This window comes from Petaurus breviceps, unplaced genomic scaffold, assembly GCF_028583685.1.
Source record: "Petaurus breviceps papuanus isolate PSGF00001 unplaced genomic scaffold, PetGlider_PUasm1.0 175, whole genome shotgun sequence".
Lineage (NCBI taxonomy): Eukaryota > Metazoa > Chordata > Mammalia > Diprotodontia > Petauridae > Petaurus > Petaurus breviceps.
In genome coordinates, this window is record NW_027185764.1 from 376,519 (window position 1) to 396,170 (window position 19,652).

The window sequence follows — 19,652 nt, forward strand, 5'->3', positions numbered from 1 at the left end:
CACCTCTATATCTCCTTTATAGCCTGTGCATTCTTTTCTCTATGTCTTTGACCATGCTATTTCTTTGTATGGCATATTTTTAGTACTCCTCTTTGCCTACAAAATTCTAACCTATCCCAAGCCCACCTTGAATCTACCTCCTACTTAAACATTCTCTAATATTCTCCAGAGAAGGCATTCCTTGATTTCTGCTCAGTCATCTTATCGATAACATTTCTCCCTTTTGCTGGTCTAGATTTCACTCCTGATTTTCCTCCTAGACTTTTTCTGCAATGCCCTAGAAACTTCTCCACCTAAACTGTTTCCTAGTAGAACCTCCATTTTAAGAAATGTGTCCAGACCACCTACATCTTCAATCCTCTCCAGTCTGCACCACTGACTCTCGTCTTGAACATTCTTTAAAATGCCACATAGCTGGGAACCTTCCTCTCCCCTCACCTCCGGCTTCCTTTTGTGTGGTGCCTTCCTGCACTAGAATGCCAACATCTTGAGGGCAGGCTGTTCTTTGAGCTTTTCTTTGTACTCCCAGCATTTTGTGTCTGGCACCTAGTACATGCTTATTTAATGTTTATTGTTTGTGGTCATTGACAGATCTCTTATTGTCCTTTTGTGTATCTCTTGAACAAATACATGAAAAACCATTTTTCTTTCTTTTTTTGCACTGAATGTGGTGATGTTTTGATTGCACTGAATTGATGGTACACAATACAGGACTTTCAGATCCCTCCCCCCTACTACGGGGGTGCTATGGGACAAGGGTGTGAATGGGACATGGGATTCCCAGTATAGGACTATAGGTTAGCAATGTAATGGTGGATCTCCTTTTTTTTGGCTTTCTACTTTACTCCTTGGAGGCCATGTAGACCATGTGGTCTACTAGACCATTGATATAATCTTGCTTATTGTCATACCAAGACATGAGCTTGACACAGTGGTTGTTGAGGTCAATACCACTGCCAGTATCAAAGGTAGAAGAGTGGGTGTTGCTGTTAAAGTCACAGGATACAACCTGGTCCTCTGTGTAGCTCAAGATACTCTTCAAGGGTCCCTCTGGTGCTTGCTTCACCACTTTCTCGATACCATCATATTTGACAGATTTCTACTGGTAGCAGGTCAGATTCACAATAGATACATTGGGAACAGAAACATGGAAGGCTGTGACCTTCTCATTCAGTTTAGGTATGACCTTACCTATAGCCTTAGTAGGACCAGTGGAAGCAGGGATGATGTTTTGGGCAGCACCAAGCCCAACATGCTACAGCTTACCAGAGGGGCCATTTACTGTCATCTGGGTAGCAGTAATGATATGGACTGTAGTCATGAGTTATGAGTCCTTCCACAATGACAAAATTGTCATGATTGACTTGGACAAGGGGACCAAGAAGTTGATAGTGCAGGAGGCATTACTGATAATCTTAAGGAAATTATCATAATTCTCATGGTTCACTCCCATCATGAACATGGGGGCATTAGCAGAAGGGGCAGAGATGATTTGCTTGACTCTTCAAGTGAACCCAAGTCTTTTCCATGGTGGTAAAGACTCCAGTGGACTCTACAATATATATTGATCACCAGTTTCCCATTCTCAACCCTTGACAGTGCCTTTGAACTCGCCATGGGTGGAATCATATTGAAACATATAAACCATGAAGTTGAGGTCAATGAAGGGGTCATTGATGGCCACAATGTCTACCCCATGTGAGATGAGTGCAACCCTGGTCACTAGGTGGCCAGCAGAGTCAAATACATTGACTCTGACCTCCACCATCTTGTTTCAAGGATGCAATTGAAGCAACAGAATCTGGTGCTGAACTTAGGAGAAAAGCAGCATTTTTCATTCTTGAGAATGTACTTGTTAAATTATATTAGCTATGCATTTCTTTTATCTCCTACTAGGCTATTTGCACTTGGAAGGCAAAATCTTTATTTAAATTAGCATTTCTCCCAATATCCAGACTATTTTGCAAACAAGAGGGGCTTATTCAATGTTTGTTAAATTTGCGGAATCCAGCATATGCCTTTTTAAAAATTCATTCCCCACCCAATTTAGAATGTATGTAGTGTGGTAGATTGCCATGCCTGTTCAGCCATATTGCATTGCTTTTAAATCTCTCCATTTTAAGGGGAATTGTGATCTTTACAAAATTCTGCGCTATTCAGTGATTTGTTTTACTCCATATTCATGCACTTGACAGATTCTGAAATGAGACAGATAACTGTAATTCAGATTCCTTACACTTGTGTCTAAGTCATTAAAAAGTCTTTATCTGCTTGGAAAAATTCTCATTCATATTGTTTACCTTGTTCACTAAAAAATTTAATAGCCTGGTGGTTGGGACTTGAGGGATGTCCACCCCTCTACATTCACTTCTATTTTTAATAATGTCAGCAATCTCACTTTCCTGTTTTTGTAATGACTGTTTCACTTTTTCCAGTAGCTCCAATGTTCTTCTTATTTTTTCCTCTAGTAGCAAGTTTCCTTGATCCTCCATTTTGCTAATTCCCTGCATGAAAATAACATAGACTTAGTTCTTATTTACCAGGAATCATTTATTACTTTCTTTTCTTTTTTTAGAGAGATGGAGAAACAGCAAAGTTGGGCCATCTCTGGGTAAAGGAGCGATTGGGAAATGTGGACAACAAAGAAATATTCAATTATGTAAGATGCAGAATGTTTAAGCCCTTAGAAACATGTTTTGGATTGAAGAAAACAAAAAAGGTTGTGCCAGGAATATTTTGTGAAATAGCTTGGAATTTTAAAATGAATGTAAGTTTGAGTTTGAATTCATTTGGGGGAAAGGGGCTTTTCATTGAAATTTTATTGAGTTCTAAAGTATAGCAACAATCCTTTAAAGGATATTCCGAAGTTGGTCCACCACTCTCTTTAGAGAATTAGATTAAAGTGAGAAACACTTTATAGTTTCTTTTCCATTTCAAGAATTATCAATGGCCAAGAGATTAATTGAATGGTGACTCACTTTATGCTAATGATTCTGATTACTTTTGGGTAGGCCTCTTGAAAGACAAAAACAATTCAATGTTTAGCACAGTGCCATGCATGCAATAATCATTTTATGTTTAATGACTGAATCACTGAATGAGAAAAACTTGAAAATACTTTTTGAGACTTTATTTTGATAGCAGTGTATTTTTTAAACAATAGTCTTTCCCTAAGAGTTGACGTTCTAATGAGAGCTTTCAAATAGGTAAGTAATGAATTTTCAATTCTTACATTTATATGTTATTTCAAAATATAAATATATCACATGAAGGAAAATATCATGCCAGCTTAATTACCATGCAAAAATATTGTTGGAAGGTTACTCTAAATTTTATTCTTTGACATTATCATCTATCATGACTACTGCAGTAGAGAGGAATGATATAATAATAGCTAGCATTTATTTAGTAGATCACTGTTTGCAAAGTGCTTTACATATTATGTCATTTGATCTTCACAACAAATCCATAAAGTGGATGCTGTGATTATCCAAATTTTACAGATCAGATAAGATTGCTATATCTAAGCTACAGACATTAAAATTTTAAAAGCTATTTCAAAACTTTCAGTGCAATAAAAATTTCACTGCATATGAAAGTATGGAAGGATCAGTATTGGTGGTGATAAAAGAGGTGGAGACCAGAACCACCCCCCTTGATGGAATCATAGAGTTAAAAAAGTTTTCATCATTTCTTCTTCCTCTGCTTGGTTTTCCTTTAGTAGAGATGAGCCAACATAATGTAGTAAAGAGTCTGTTGTCCCCAGAGTTCAGAAGATCCAGTCAATTAGCCCTCAGATATTTACAAACTGTGTGACTCTAGACAAATCATTTCAACTCTGTGAACCTCAGTTTCATCTGCAAAATGGAGTAAACAATAATACTAAGTTTACAGGATTGTTGGGAGAAGACAATCATGTATATAAAGCCCTTTCCAAACTTTAAATAGTTGTACAAAATAGGATATTATTGCCTTTAGCAACATAAAAAAAGTACTGAATTAATGCTTTGGGGAAAGCAATAATGGACATGGACCAAAAAAATTTATGAAAATTTTTTTTCCTAATCATAAATATTCCTCTTAGAGTTTGTGCTAACATTAATATTTTCAAAGGAATACACACCAGAAGTTTGCATGGAAAGTATCTCTGATTTCTCTATGTGTTTCATCTGCCACAAAAAGAATTATTACCTGGTGCTTCCATCCTAGGTTAGCAGTTCATTTGTAAGTTGTTTGTAGGATTATGGCTCTAGAACTGCAAAGAACTTCACAGGTTATTTGTGAATTCACAACCCCTCACTTTGCAGACAAACAAAACAAAACAAATTGAGGCACAGAAAAGTTAAATTACTTGACCAAGGTCACATAGGCAATAAGAGGCAGAGCAGGGAAGATAACTCAGGTTCCTTTGGCTTCAAAGACAACATTTTTGCTACCGTACCATTACCAAACCATACTTCATAAAGTGGTACCTTTTTAAACTGCTATGTTGTTGGTCAGTTGTTTTCAGCTGTGTCACACACTATGTGACCCCATTTGGAGTTTTCTTGGCAAGGACACTGGAGTGGTTTGCCATTTCCTTCTTCATCTCATTTTACAGATGAGGAAACTGAGGCAAATAGGGTTACATGACTTGTCCAAAGTCACACAGCTTGTGTCGGAGGTCAATATTGAATTTGGATCCTCCTGACTCTAGACCTAGTGCTCTATTCACTATGCCCCTATGTAATGGGAATGCAAATTTAAAGATCTTCCCTGCCCTTAGGCTAAAGTGCACCTGAAACATGGGGGTGGGAGGCTTGTTTTTCAGTAGATACTTTTTGATTGGCCATTGGGTCAATAAGGTTGTTACATTCTCTGAGCCAGGAGAAGGCTATATAAGCCCTGATGTGTAGCTTTGTTTTGGGACTCACTTTGAGAAGTGTTCTGTGATTTGATCTGAATTATGGGAAGCCGTTGTTGAGAGTCCCCCGGCTTTGAAAAACCCAGATGTGGAAACCCAGATGTTGACTGGGTATGGATGTAATGGCTGGACAGTTTGGAGAGCTGTCTACTTGATCTGTTAATGTCTTGATAATTCTGTCTGTATATTTTGAAGTTTGGGGTGCTGACCTTTTTCCCCTGAACAAGGTAAACGATATATGTCTGACTGATTAAAGTAAGCTTGTTAACCCATTTTGAGTTGCTTTCCTTTAACAAAGCAGATCCAAGAACCTGTGGTAGCAGCAAACCCTGAGGACGTGCTTGGGGTGCTTGCTGCTACACCCTAGCTGCCCTAACTATTATAGGATGTCCATAAGGTAGAGAAATAATTTATGCAACTCAACAAGTATTGATTTAGTGCTTATTAAGTATTCAACATATGAGAAAGAAAAGAAGTCTGACCAAAAAAAATATTCAGAACAGGACATACTTTTGAGTAAGTAATAATTTCAGACCTTGTGTTGAACATGTAACAAAAGAGTTAAAATGATGAGTAGAAGTGAAGCTCCTTGGGGGCAAGAATGGTTTCTGTTTGCCTTATATCCCCATAGCTTAGCACCTCCTTTGGCTTTTTGGAAGCACTTAATAACTGGTTGCTAAATTGAATTGGAAAGGAGTAAACAGTTGCTAAATATGTCTACAACAGCCCAATGCCTCGATCTCTTTCGTAATCCAGGTTCCTTACTAACATTACCCTTTTCATTGTTGTTATTTAAGATCAGATTTATGACTGACTACTTTGCAAATAATTTCGCTCTTTGGCCCATTTGTCAAAAGTGCATGTTGGCCATATTAGACTTTTCAAGTTAGATTTTACTCCTCTCTTTACTGATGCAATAATGGAAGAAACAAGGAAATAAACAAATCCAATAGCATTGATTGAGTACTTACTATGTCCTTAGAATCATGCTTCATGTTTGGTTAGGAAATTCAGGTTCCTAAAGAGCTTATAACTAAGTTGGGCAGCCAAGAATTGTCACCAAGTAATTATCACAGACCTGTTTTAATTAAGTTATTGCTATAAGCTATTACAGCAAAAGACTTTTTCATTTTTGAGAGGAAAGAGACTCTATCTCTAACCATCAGACCACACTCAATAATTCTGATGCCCTTAACTCCTGACACACCCAACTCAACTCCTCCAGATTGGCAGCTGCCTCAATTCCCTACTACTTGTAATCTCCCATGACCACTCCTCACTTTATTCCCTACTATCACCTCACCAACCATTAAGCTATTCCTTCCCTCTCCCCAATTCTGTAATGATAATGGGAATTTGAAGATCTTCCCTGCCCCTTAATAAGCCTAAGAGAATATGAAGACCTCCCCTGATTTGAAGATCTTCCCCTAATAGGCTGAATGTAATCACATGGAGCCTGTGGTGGGAGGAGTTTGTTGAAGGATGGAGCAGAGCCCAAGGGAAGCTGGGAGTCAGAGCAGTTAGACAGATGGAGGAGAGAGGACTGAAGGCAAGCAGTTAGGCTTGTTAGTAAATGTTTGTTTGTGGGAAGGCTAAAGGATGGTGTGTCTTCCTGCTATGCTATAGTGTATCAACTTCTTTGCTACTATGATGTATTTGACTTTCTGGTGTTGTTATTTAGTTTTCTGGTGTCTGAATAAATGTTTTGCTTCTGTCTTATCCATGGAGAGTCCGTTATATTTTGTAATTGAGACTTAACCCAACATATTTATAGTCACTATCAGCACTGTGAATATTCCTTTGGTGCTGCAAACACTGACACTTTCCCATTCTATAAACAGAATCAAATTAATTATCATTGTTCATCGAAAAGGCATATCTCTGTTCACCATTCTTTTAACTTTCAAAACCAAAATATTCCTCCTTGACCATCACTCCCCTGTATCTGTTCATTAAAGACAGTCTGGACTTTCTTTTAGTTTTACAATTTCCCAGTGCTTAGCATAGTGCCAGGCACATAGCAAAGGCTTAATAAATGGTTTTCATTCATTTATTTATTCAAAAAAGTTTTAAGCTACAGTTTTTTGGCTTTAAACAAAGATGTCAGAAATACTATAAAGAAGAAAAGCCAGGTAGGTAGATAAAAGGCTGGACTTGGAATTGCTTTTTTCAGAGTTAGGAAGGCTTGAATCTAAATCTTACCTCAGATACTTACTAGTTGTGTGACCCTGGCTGAGTTGCTTAAACTTTCTGAGCCTCAGTTTACTCATTTACAAAATAGCCTCAAGTTGTTCTGGGGATCAAATCATCATTAAGTAAAAAGAAAAAAAGCATTTATTAAATACTATGTGAGAGTCACTATGCTAAGCAACGAAGATACAAAGAAATGAAAGAAAAACAAAAGAAAACAATACTTATTTTCAAGGAGCTCACAGTTTAATGGAAGAAACAACATGCAAACAACTAGGTACAAACAGGATATATACACACATATACATACATGCATATATGTAAGTATGTATACATGCGTACATATATGTGTTTGAAAATTGGAGATGATATCAGAGGGAAGACACTAATATTAAGGGAGAATAAGAAAGGTTTCTTGTGAAGGGTGACATTTTAGCTGGGATTTGAAAGAAGTCAAGGAAGGAAGGAGATGGATTTGAGGAGAGAATTCCAGGTGTGTGAGACAGCCAGTAAAAATTTGAGGTTTTGGGAGTTGGAGAGCCTTGTGTTAGGAAAAGCAGAAAGGCCAGCGTCACTGGATTTCAGCATACATGGAGGGAAGCAAGATGTAAGGATAGAAAGACAGAAAAGGACCATGTTATGAAGGGCTTTATAAAACTGAATAGAGGATTTAATTTTTGATCCTGTAGGTAAAAAGGAACCATTGAAGTTTAATGGGTAGGAGATGGTCAGGATCAAATGAGATAACATTTCCAAAGTGCTTCACAAGTCTCAAAGTCCCACATAAATGGCAGATATTGTCACTTGCACTTTTTGTTGTTAATAGTCCCACTCTTAGCATACATCATTAATTGTATTCTATTAAAAACCCTAACATCACAAGGACACTTGAATGTTGTGGGCTTGGCCTCAATGCCCTTTTAACTTATTTGGATTACTTGCAAGACTATGAAAAAGGATTACTTTTTCAAAAGCATCTGTAAATTCTGGCTCTGCTTCATTGCTGAAAATCCAGGATATAACTTTCTCTGATGATAGGTTTTCATTTTTCTGGACATTTGGAAATTTCAATATCCCCTGGATATTTTCAAGTGCCAGTCTGGTTGCCTTGATTTTTTGTGCAGCTGAGTTGAGAGGAAAGAAACAAAACAAAATGAAATGCAAGAATTAATCAGATGAAAAAACATTTTAATAGGATTTAGAGGTTTGCCATCCATGAAAATATCTCCATCTAGAATATAGCTACACATACTGATGTCTGGAACATAGAAAGTGCTTAATGAGTACTTATTAGCATTGATTTATTGCTAGGGCTGATAAAATTCAAGAAATTCAATTTAGTACATATTTATCAAGTGCTTATTAGGTATTGTGCTAAATGCTGGGGACACAAATAAGAAAGAGACTCTTCCTGCCTTCAAAGAGCTTACTGTCTAATGGGGGAAAACAATAAACAACAGGAAGCTAAAAAGGGATTAGGGCAGATGCTACCAGGGAGTACCTCCCACAGGGCCATGCTGTCCTATGGTATGGAGCCAAAGCCAAATAGAACTGCTGATAGAAAATGGGGTTATCTGGAAGGTTATGAGCATTCTATAAAGGAAAGCTTTGGGAGGAGTTTAGTATTCTGCCCTTCAGCCCTCCAAGCAGAGTGTACAGACAGCTAAGGGTGAGATGAGTAGGTGATGACTACCAAAACCTGCCTCAGTCTTAGTGGTGGTGAGATTTCAGGCAAATAGCGTATCCTTGGGCAGGGTATATTGCTCACTGGAGTTGAAGCCATATTTGAAAAAGATGGCAATGCTAATTCACCTTACATTGAGACTGCTTTCTCACACAGAGTTTATTTTATATTGTCATAGAATGTGATAAAAGGGAAAGAGATGGAAATGTCAGTAAAGAATAAGAATTACACCCATTGTCATTATTTATGAACACATTACTTGCTATGTTTAAAACATTTTGTTTAAAAATAATATCCTCTAGGAGTTTACAGTCTCCTGGGGGGAATGATGAAGGACACCTTCCTTCCCCCATCCCCAATGCAGAAATATCTTTGTGCTTACTTTTTTTACTCCTCTATTTAAGATTTCATACAACATGGTCCCAACTTGTCTTCCAAGCCTTACTATAATGTTATTACTATATTGTTCTCAGCACACAATGTGGTTCAGTTAAACTGACCTACTTTCTATGTATGAACTTACTGGCCGCAAATATGACATTCCATCAGAGTGTCTGTAAACTCAGATAAGCATACTACAAAGCTGAAAGTAGTGCAAAATAAGAGGAGGAAGTATCTAAGAATGTTGTACACTTTCAGGCTTTTTATCTTTTTACCTTACTTCCCATTATTTCTTTAACATATTATTTAGCACACTACGTTCTTTGAGTAAGAGAAGACACAGTAAAAAAAAAAAGATTAACATTGTAAAAGTTACAATAAAGACCATTTTAATAGATAAGGCTGTGGTATAGTTGTGAATACAGTACAAATGAGTTCAAGTGTCACCCCTGAAATTTTTCAGTTTTGTGATCTCAGGCAAAGTGCTTAATTTCTCTGAACTTCAGTTTTCTCATGTGTCAAGTGGAAATAGTGTTATTTGTACAATTTATCCCTCCAGAGCTATTGTAAGGATGACATGAGATCACATATGTAGTATGCTATAAACTCATCAGGTATTACTGTTACTTTATTACACAGTATTAACTTCTGTGATTTTAAGGGATAAGGAATATAGGACTACCAGAAATAGAGGAAATGGAGTCCTTCAATGATGGGGAAAAACACAGGTTTAGTACAGAGAATTCATTGAAGAAATTGCATTGTGGAGACCTTACTTACTCACAGAATGGTGAGTATGTAGAAGATCCAGTTTCTGAGCAAAAATTTCCAGAAGCCATCTCTGTAAAAGACATATTTCACAAGAATATAGCTGAAAAGTAATTACATGGTACTGTTCCCTCCAGATGAAATTTTTAGCATCATAGTTTTTAAACCACACTCAAATCTAATTTTGAAATCCAATTCTGCTTGAATATAATATATCATATTTTATCCTAGCATTCTTTAGGTCAGAGTTCCAACTGATTTTTTTTCCTTTCTGGTTTTAAGCCAATCCATATCTAAATACCATGCAATGATTACTTTTTGCTCCTGGCTAGAATATTGTGTGCTGAGATTTGGAGTAGAGTGACAAGTTGATGGTATCGTTTCTACTAGTTTTATTTTTAGTCAAGGTAAAGAAGGGATAGACAGTGATCAATCATTCCCCACAACTTCTAGCATGTAGAGAAGCTTTGATTCTCACTATAAGATCCCCTTTGACTTGGTTTTGATTGTCACTGTTTAAAAATTTCAAATCCTATTGAAAATACTGTACTAGACCCAATAGGCCCTTTAGGACCTGAAAACAAGTGAATACAAAGTTATTCATCTTGGCTATCTCTGGCTATGTCAATCCTTCTCAAATGGATTTTTCAGGGCCAATTCTAGGTAAAATTATAAAGTAGGACATAGTCATCTTTAGAAGTCCTGACTTTCTATTTTCTGTTCCCTATCATGCTTTTTGGCATCCTTTTTCTTTTCCCATTCCACTATTGACCATCATGTCTAATGCTTTGATCCTTTGATCATTACTTTCCCTGTACATCAGATAAATCTCTAAAACAGATTTATTTGCTTTTTTTCCCCATACCTATAATTATATCAATGTGAGGTACTCCTAGCATGGAAATTCTCATCATCAATACAGATAAGAAGTTCATCTGTAATATTTACATTGTTTTGTGTACTTATAGGTTAAATGACTTCCCCGTGGTCAAAAAAGTAGTATGTGTTCAAAGCAGGACTTGAACCCAGATCTTCTTGATATGTGAGCCAAGGTCAGCCTGCCTGTTGTATGTTATTCCATGTGGATTCTTATTAGAAACTTAATGTAATTAATTTAATATGCTTAGCTAATTAGGAGTAAATATATTTTTGGAAAAGGAATATTCTTTAAAAGTGAAATTTCTGACACTATACCACTTGACAGTATCACTGAAGTCATAGCATGTAGGTGACTACCTACTCTACCTTTGCATAAGGAATACATAGTTTTGTCACATACTTACTTGAAAAATACTTATTAGAGGAAAAAAAATTTGGAGAATTATTTTATTACAGCACTATAGAAGTATATTATGTTCACATGTCCATTATGTCAGGGAAAAATCTAATCATAAAATACCCTTCTTTCTTCCTTCCTTTTTTCTCTGTCTTTCTTTCCTTTCTTTCTTTCTTTCTTTCTTTCTTTCTTTCTTTCTTTCTTTCTTTCTTTCTTTCTTTCTTTCTTTCTCTTTCTTCTTTTTTAATGTGATAGGATAATAGAGACTTAAAAATAGTATTTTTTTAAAACTTAAGCATTCATCTGAAAATTCTAATGAAAGGTTTTTCTTAGTCAATATAGTTTTCTAAGGTGGAAATATGCAAAATAGCCTGTGGAATTCATGAAGAGGGAATGTCAAAAGCAAACTACAATGCAATGGTTGCAGTCTTTCAAAATGCAGTTTCATGATTTTATTTCTCAACTCTTTCTAAATAGTGAATAGGAAAAGTAAGTTTTTGAAATGACCCAACTCTGTTTTGTAATATGTTACAAAATACATCATTTTTAAAAGTATTTTGCCTGGCAGCTTGATAAGTATAGAGCCAGAAGACCTGCATTTGAGTCCTGGATTTTTATTTTTATCTTATTTGTGTGTCTTTGGCAAGTCATATCACCTTCTGAGTTGCAGTTTCCTCTCTACAAAGAGACTTTTATACTTGCTGTTTCTAGGGTTATTTTGAGGACCAAATTGGATAATATATGCAAATAAGGAAATATATAAATTTCAATTAATAGTAAGAGTACTGATAATATTCATCTCTCTAAGACAGTTTTCTGTTCTGTAACATTCATATTTGTACTATCACCTTCATAATGTAGTATGAGGAAAGGTCCCTATATATTATATATATATATAGACACACACACAGTATATATCTATATATGTTGCATAATAGTATAGTGTATATAGTAATATATAATATAAAAGTATATATATATATATATAAGCCATAATGAGGACATAAACTATTATCTCCCTCATCACCACCATCATCTTTCTCATAAATATCCCAGTGTGTCTGTCTTGTTTTCATGTGATTCAGGTGTTAAAGACAATTTTTGAATCATCTCATCTTTCTACTGTACAATTTATCCTCAGCTCACTGTCAGATTCTGCACTGACCAAATCCAACAGTGCTGGTTGCCATGGAATGAAGTAACAACTTAGGGTAAACCAATGAACATAAAATATGGATTCCCAAGATTTTGTTAGCTAGAAAAGTTCTCTTAACTAAGAAACTTCTTCTACTCTAGAAAAGCTATCCATCACACAAATGCACACATGATCACACATACCCCATTACATACACTCATTCATCAGATGGAGGGAAGTAAGGAAAATATTCACTAGAGAGAACAGTTAGTTCATTAGTAATGATGTCAGTGTTCAAAAAACCAACTTAATAAAAAAAATACACGTTTTCAAATTCTCCTTAATGGTTCTGATGAGGTGTTTCAAGTTCATTTGGCTACTTCTTTCCAGTTAGGCATCTTGACAAATGGTAGTTAATGGCTGAGGCCATTTTCTTCTGCACCTGGTCCTTCTCCAAATCTCACATTCAATACATAGATGAGATCACACAGCAAAGTCAAATCCTGAATTTGAGGACTGCCAGTAGCTTGGGAGGCTAAACAGACATATTCCTACAGCTTCTTACAGTTAATAGAATTCAGTCAACCCTCTTACAATCTTTTTTTTTCCATTTTTCAAATATTTTATTAACTTCTGATTTACATCATTCATTTCTGCCAGATTTTGAGTTACAAATTTTCCCCCATTTTTCCCCTACCCACCACCCCAAAATAGCAGTCCCACAGGATATCCCTTCCTCCAATCTGCTGTCTCCCATATTTTCTCCCATACCCCTTTTGACTTTTCCAGTAGGGTAGGGTGGATCTCTATGCCCCAGTGCCTGTATATCTTATTTCCCAATTACATGTAAAATAGTATTAAAAATAGTATATTATTAATTAGTATATATATTATTAGTATATATATTAATTAGTATATATATGTGTGTGTGTATATATATATATATATGTATATACACACACACACACACACACACATATATATATATATATATATATATATATACACATTTAAACATTTGATTTTAAAACTTTAAATTCCAGATTCATTCCCTTCCTCTCTTGTCACCCACCCTTACTGGGAAGATAAGCAGTTCAGTGTAGGTTGTACATGTGTAGCTAATGCAAAACAATAACATAGTAGATACATTGTAAAAGACTGACTATATTTCCCTCCCTCCTATCCCACCTCCCACTTTTTCTATTCTCTATTTTGATCCCGTCCCTTTTCAAAAGTGGGAGCTTCCATCTTCCCTTCCCCCCAGCCTTCCCTCCCTTCCATCATCCCGCCTCTCATCCCATTCCCCCCTACTCTCCTGGAGTGTGAGATACCCTATTTAGTGTGTATTTCATTCCCTCCACAAGCCAAATTCAATGAGAATAAGGTTGACCCATTCCGTTTTGCCTTCCTATTCTTCCCCTCCATTGTAACCATTTTCCCTTGCCTCTTCTATATGAGATAGTTTACCCCATTCTGTTTCTCCCCATCTCCTTTCATTATATTCCTCTCTCACCTCTTAATTTCACCTTTTAAGTATCATGCCTTCCTATTAAATTGGTCCTGCACCATCAATCTATGTATACCTGTAAATATATATACACACATTCACATATGTATTCATATGCCCATATACCCTCATATATATATTTATATATATATATTTCTATTCCCTTCAACAATTTTCATACTGAGAAAAGTTTAATCAGTTACAATTATTTTTTTTTCCATGTAGGAATGTTAATAGTTCAAGTCTGATAAGTTCCTTATGATTTCTTTTCCCTGTTTACCTTCTCATGCTTCTCTTGCTTCTTGTATCTTAATGTCAAATTTTCTATTCAACTCTGTTTTTATTTTCATCAAGAATGCTTGAAAGTTCTCTGTTCCACTGAATGACCATATTTTCCCCTGAAATATGATGCTCAGTTTTGCTGGAGAGGTCATTCTTGGTTTTAATCCCAGCTCCTTTGCCCTCCAGAATATCATATTCCAAGCCCTTTGATCCCTCAGTGTAGAAGCTGCCAGATCCTGGGTTATCCTGATTGTGTTTCTACAATATTCAAATTGTTTCTTCCTGGCTGATTATAATAGTCTCTCCTTAATCTGGGAATTCCGGAACCTGGCTATAATATTCCTAGGAATTTTCTTTTCGGGATCTTTTTCAGGAGGTGATTGGTGGATTCTTTCAACTTCTATTTTGCCCTCTGGATCTAAAACATCAGGGCAGTTTTCTTTGAGAACTTCCTGGAGGATGATTTCTAGGTTCTTACTCTGATCATGGCTTTCAGGTAGTCTAATAATTTTTAAATTAACTCTATTGGATCTATTTTCCAGGTCAGTGGTTTTTCCCATGAGATATTTCACATTGCCTTCTATTCTTTCATTTGTTTGGATCTATTTAACAGCATCTTGATTTCTCATAAAGTCATTAGCTTCCATTTGCTCCAATCTAATTCTGAAACAATGATTCTCCTCAGTGAGCTTTTGAGATATTTTTCCATCTGGCAAATTTGGCTTTTTAAGGCATTCTTCTCCTCATTGCCTTTTTGAGCCTCTTTTGCTATTTTAGTTAGTCTATTTTTTAAGCTGTGATTTTCCTCAGTCAGGCTGTTGACTCTCATTTCATAATTTTCTTGCATCGTTCTCATTTCTCTTCCCAATTTTTCCTCCACTCCTCTTATCTGCTTCTTAAGGTCCTCTATGGCTTGTAACCAGCTTGTATTTTCCTTTGAAGCTTTTGGTGCAGGAGTTCTGACTTCACTGTCTTCCTCCTGTTCCATGCTTTGCTCCTTTTTGTCCCCGAAATAGGAGTCTAATGTTGAAATCTTCTGTTTGCTTTGTTTTCTTTGCCTGGCCATGTTACCCCTCAGTCACTTGACCCCTGGGCTTTTTGCCACAGTAGTACTCTGCCACCTGACAGCAGAGCTTTTGTCCCAAATGCTGGGGTTTTCTCAGCTGCCGGAGGTATTAGATAGGTGCCCTCTCTGAGGCCTTCACACACTTTGGCAAGCTGGACATACACCCCAGGAACTTCACCCTAGACTGCAATCCAGATCCAAGCAGGTTAAAGCAAGAGCGATTACACCTCAGACTGGTCGCTTGGTCCCCCTACACTATGCAGGCCAGGAGCTGAAGCTGTTTCATGGTGCTGGCTGGCTGTGCCAGGAGTCTCAGCAGCTTATCACCCCAGGGGGCAAAAGCCATGTACTCCCACTTACTGGGTCCCAAAGTCCAGACTGCACTGACCATCACTTTGTCCTTTGCATCTATGTGTTGAAAAATCTGGAAATGGCCACAGCGGCTGCTGATCTGGAGTCCCTCAGGCTAGAGGCTCATCAGGCCCACCCTGGGGCTAAAGCCTTGCCGTGGGCCTGGGCTTGGCTCCCAGAGCACTGCGCTGGATTCCTGCAGGCCTGCAGGGCTGTCCTCAGTGGGAGGTTAGCTCCTCTGTGTCATTTTGTGGGTTCTGCAGCTCCAAAGTTTGTTCAGAGTCCCCTTTTTACATTGATTAGGAAAGGTGGGAGCCAGCGCTGTTCGGAGGTCCTCCTTCTAACCCTCTTAGAATCTTGTCTTTTTCAGCTGTCTTCTGTCACAGTCTGGCTGCTGTCTTGTGGCCTTTATCTGTTCACTTATTAAGGTTACTTGCACAGATCTTTCACAACCACACCCATGTACATACCCCATCCCTCTCAACCCCCCACACCAACAAAACAAACCAACAAACCTGACAACTGTATCACACAAGCTCATGCAGATCTTGCATTCCTGAGCACTTCAACCTAATACAGAGTTTAACTTGCCCTTACATATACTTTTAAGTCAGCTATTGAAAAAAAAAAATCTTAGCTGACATAAACATTTTTCCATAGAATCATGGAATTTAGAACTAAGAAGCAGCATAGAGGTCATTTAATTAAACTGCTTTATTTTACAAATTAGGTGATTGAGGCCTGGATGTCTTAAGTGACTTGCCACTGGTCAGAGAAGCAATGCATATCAAAGCAATGATTTGAACTCATCTACTTGGAGTCAAAATCCAGCGTGCACTGTGTCCCTCTACTGATGTTATTCTCCATTGTCTCATTGTGGCATAAAAGTGATCTTGGGTTCTTCAAGATTATGTAAATAGGATCTGAGTTCTGGTAGGTCCTTCCAAGTTGTAAAAACTGGAGCTATAGGCCTAGCTAGATACCTACCAGACACAATTATTCTAGAGATACCAATAAAAGTGCTTTAGATAGCCCATATCCTCAAGGAACTTATGTTCTAATGGGAAAAGACAGCATATAAAAGAGAAAGGGGAGGAAAAATACACCACGGTATAGCATGGCTAGAGATGTCTAGGGATTGCTATAGAGGCCTGGAACCAATCAAGATAGATCCAAATCTTTGCAGGTTTCTCTGAAACCATTATTCTACTTGTCTATGTATATCTGCTACAAAGTTTTTCTTTTTCTTTTTTTTTTAAATAGAAGTGTGAGTGGGAGAGAAAAGAAATGCTTGTTAATTTAAACCAGACCTCAAAACACAGGGGTCATCAAAGATTTTGGGTGGCTGGCGAAAAATGTAGAGGATGGGTCATCCTTAGGCTGCAAGGCTGTTCTCAGACAGAGCTAATAGGGCTCACTGATCCTTTAAGAAGTGAAGAGGCCTAATACCCTTGGGTGGGCCTGCACAATATACCACCTGCAGGCAATATATTGTACAGGCCTGATTTAAACAAACAAAAATACAAGGCCAAATGTGGCCTATGAGAGCACAAGGAGGTTCCAGGGTCTTTATCCAAGGACTGTCCTAGTAAAGTCTAGAGAAGTCCATCAGGTGATGAAATTTAGGGGCCACAAAACATCCCACTCATGAATCACTGCTTATTGTATTAACCCCTGACATATCAAAATTACTTTTTATTTCCCCATAGTATGTGCTTAATAAAAACCCACTGACTGATCTGATCATAAGACTCCTATTGAGAAACAGTATGACTTCAGAGTCAGGACAACCTGTGTTCTAAACCCACCTCTCACATATTACTGGCTCTATGTACCAGCACCTGGAATTTTTTTCTCTCCCACACAGTGCTATCTAAGCTGCAGAACAGTATCAGTAGAGAGCTTTCCACACCAGTGACATCACGGGTCCAGTCTAAAAATTTGTCATGACTGTCAATTATGAGTCAAACCAGCTAATAACTGTTCTCCACAACAATGTCCAAGAAAACAAAGTTATTGTCAGTTTGAGATAAAGTAAAGAATGTGTAGACAAAATGAAACAAAACTGCATTGTGTTTTTATTGTTATAAAGGTTCCTTTTCTTTTTACTTCTCAATGGAGAAGAGGCAAGGAAGAGAAAATAAATTCTTGTTCACTTAAAACATTTTTTAAATCATATGCAGACAAATAAGAGGTATAAAATCCCTCTGAAGACAGGACAAGCTTTTGTTTTATTTGGCAATGAAGCAAAGTCAGACTTTTGATCTAAATATGTTTGCCAAATAAATCTTTGTCTGAATTCTGTCCTAAAGCACCATGATATAGGCAGGTTCTATCATATGAAAAATGAAAACTTAGTTACATGTTACATGAAATCAATCAGTTTCATCGTAGAATTGACATTTACTATTGAATTACCTTTTCCTTTTCCCATTTCTCTTTCTCTTGATTAACTTGCAGGAGAAGCTTGTTCTTTTCTTGCATTAGTTCATCTGTTTTCTCCACCAAAATCTACACATTTGGGGAGAAGATAAAGGGGTAAGAGCATGGTAAACTAATCTTTTGTTATTCTAATGTTAGGTGAATAAACTTTTTCTTTAGCTTATTCCCCACTTTCTCCCCAAGGTTGTACAATATATAAATTAATGTCTCTAAAAGAGTAAAAAGCAAAATGTCATGCAAATAAAGGCAATTAGGTGGGGTAGAAGATGGAATGTTGGACTTGAGTTTGAATACTGATTCAGACATTTACTAGCTTTACAATTCTGGGCAAGATTCTTTTCTTCTCCCCTTCCAACTCCTTCTCTCCCTTTCTCTCTCAATGAGTTTAAATTCCACATCTGCATATCTAGTCTTAACCTCTTTTCTGATGTTCTGACACATATAGACAAGGAATATCTCCCCTTGAATGTTCCCCAAGCACGTCAAAATCAACATTAGTCACAGTGGAAAGGGTACTGGAATTAGGTTCACAAGAACTGAGTATGAATGTCACTTTGGCTATTTATTAATTATGCTTCTTTGGGAAAATTAACTCTCTCTTGGCCTCAGTTTCCTTGCCAGTAATATGAGGTGATTGTACCAAACAACCATTATGATAAGGTTCCATCTAGCCTTAGATTTATGATCAAGGCTTTTATATTGATCTTTAAAAATGATTTGCTTTCTGACATAAACCATAATGAACAATTTTGGAACAAATATCCAAACAAGGGCAAAAATCATTAAAGATATCCTCACATAAACTTTAAAAACAAATTTAGCTGAGCATATTGTCAGAAGGAAACTTTTTTGGGGGGTACTTCAGACTTTGGGATGCAAGACCCCACATGGAGCAGAACTCCAGAATACCCCTAAATAGGGAGGAGGCAGAAACCGTGGGACATCACCTTTTCTTGAGAGGTCATTACAGAAGGAACTAGTTGGCACCATGTCTGGGAAGTTTGCCTAGGGTGTGGCATTGGTGGTGGATAGGAGAAAGCGTGTCACCAGTAGCCTCTTAGTTAAATAATAATCCTTTCAAACTAAGTTCTAAACTCAGTTGTTTCTACCTGCTGAGGTGATAACAAGTGTTTCAAGTTTCCTCAATTTTTGATGCCATACTATAAAACTGTCCCCACCCTAGTTATTATTCTGCTTTCGATGTCACTAATTCTGGAAATAAAGAGAGGGAAGGCACTAGAATTAAGGGGCACTAGGAAAAGCTTCCTACAGAAGGTAAGATTGTATCTGTGACTTGAAACCAGGAGGTGGTTATGAGAATGGAGAATGCAGAACCTTCTCCTTTATGAGAATGGAGAACCTTCCAAACATGGGAGACAGACAGTGAAAATTTCTAGAGTATCTTGTTGAGTAACAGCAATGAGGCCAGTGTCACTGGATTGCAGGTTATGACACAGGGTGTAAAGTGTAAGAAAACTGGAAAGATGGAGAGTGGAGGCAACAGAAGATTTTATATTTGATCCTGGAGATGATAAGAAACCAGAGGAATTTATTAAGTATGGAAATTACATAGTCAGACCTGTAGTTTAGGAAGATCACTTGGGCAGCAGAATGGAGGATGGACAAAAATAGGGAGAACTTTGTGTCAGGTGGACCCACCAACAGAC

General features: G+C 37.2%; 1 protein-coding gene across 3 annotated transcripts in view; it reads right to left on the reverse strand.

Moving 5' to 3' along the window:
* Window positions 1–3,174: 3,174 nt before the first annotated feature.
* LOC138159017 (uncharacterized) overlaps window positions 3,175–19,652 on the reverse strand; it is a 34,511-nt gene continuing 18,033 nt past the window's right edge. For 2 of the 3 annotated variants that reach the window (XM_069085368.1, XM_069085366.1), the window contains 3 exons: window positions 17,962–18,054; window positions 9,939–9,999; window positions 7,595–8,217 (listed from right to left, as the gene is read on the reverse strand). In XM_069085368.1, coding sequence (XP_068941469.1) covers window positions 8,003–8,217; window positions 9,939–9,999; window positions 17,962–18,054 — 369 coding nt within the window. In that variant the 3' untranslated portion in view covers window positions 7,595–8,002. Of the gene's footprint in view, window positions 3,858–7,594; window positions 8,218–9,938; window positions 10,000–17,961; window positions 18,055–19,652 lie in introns of those variants that run through there. The other variant, XM_069085367.1, reaches the window with a different exon arrangement.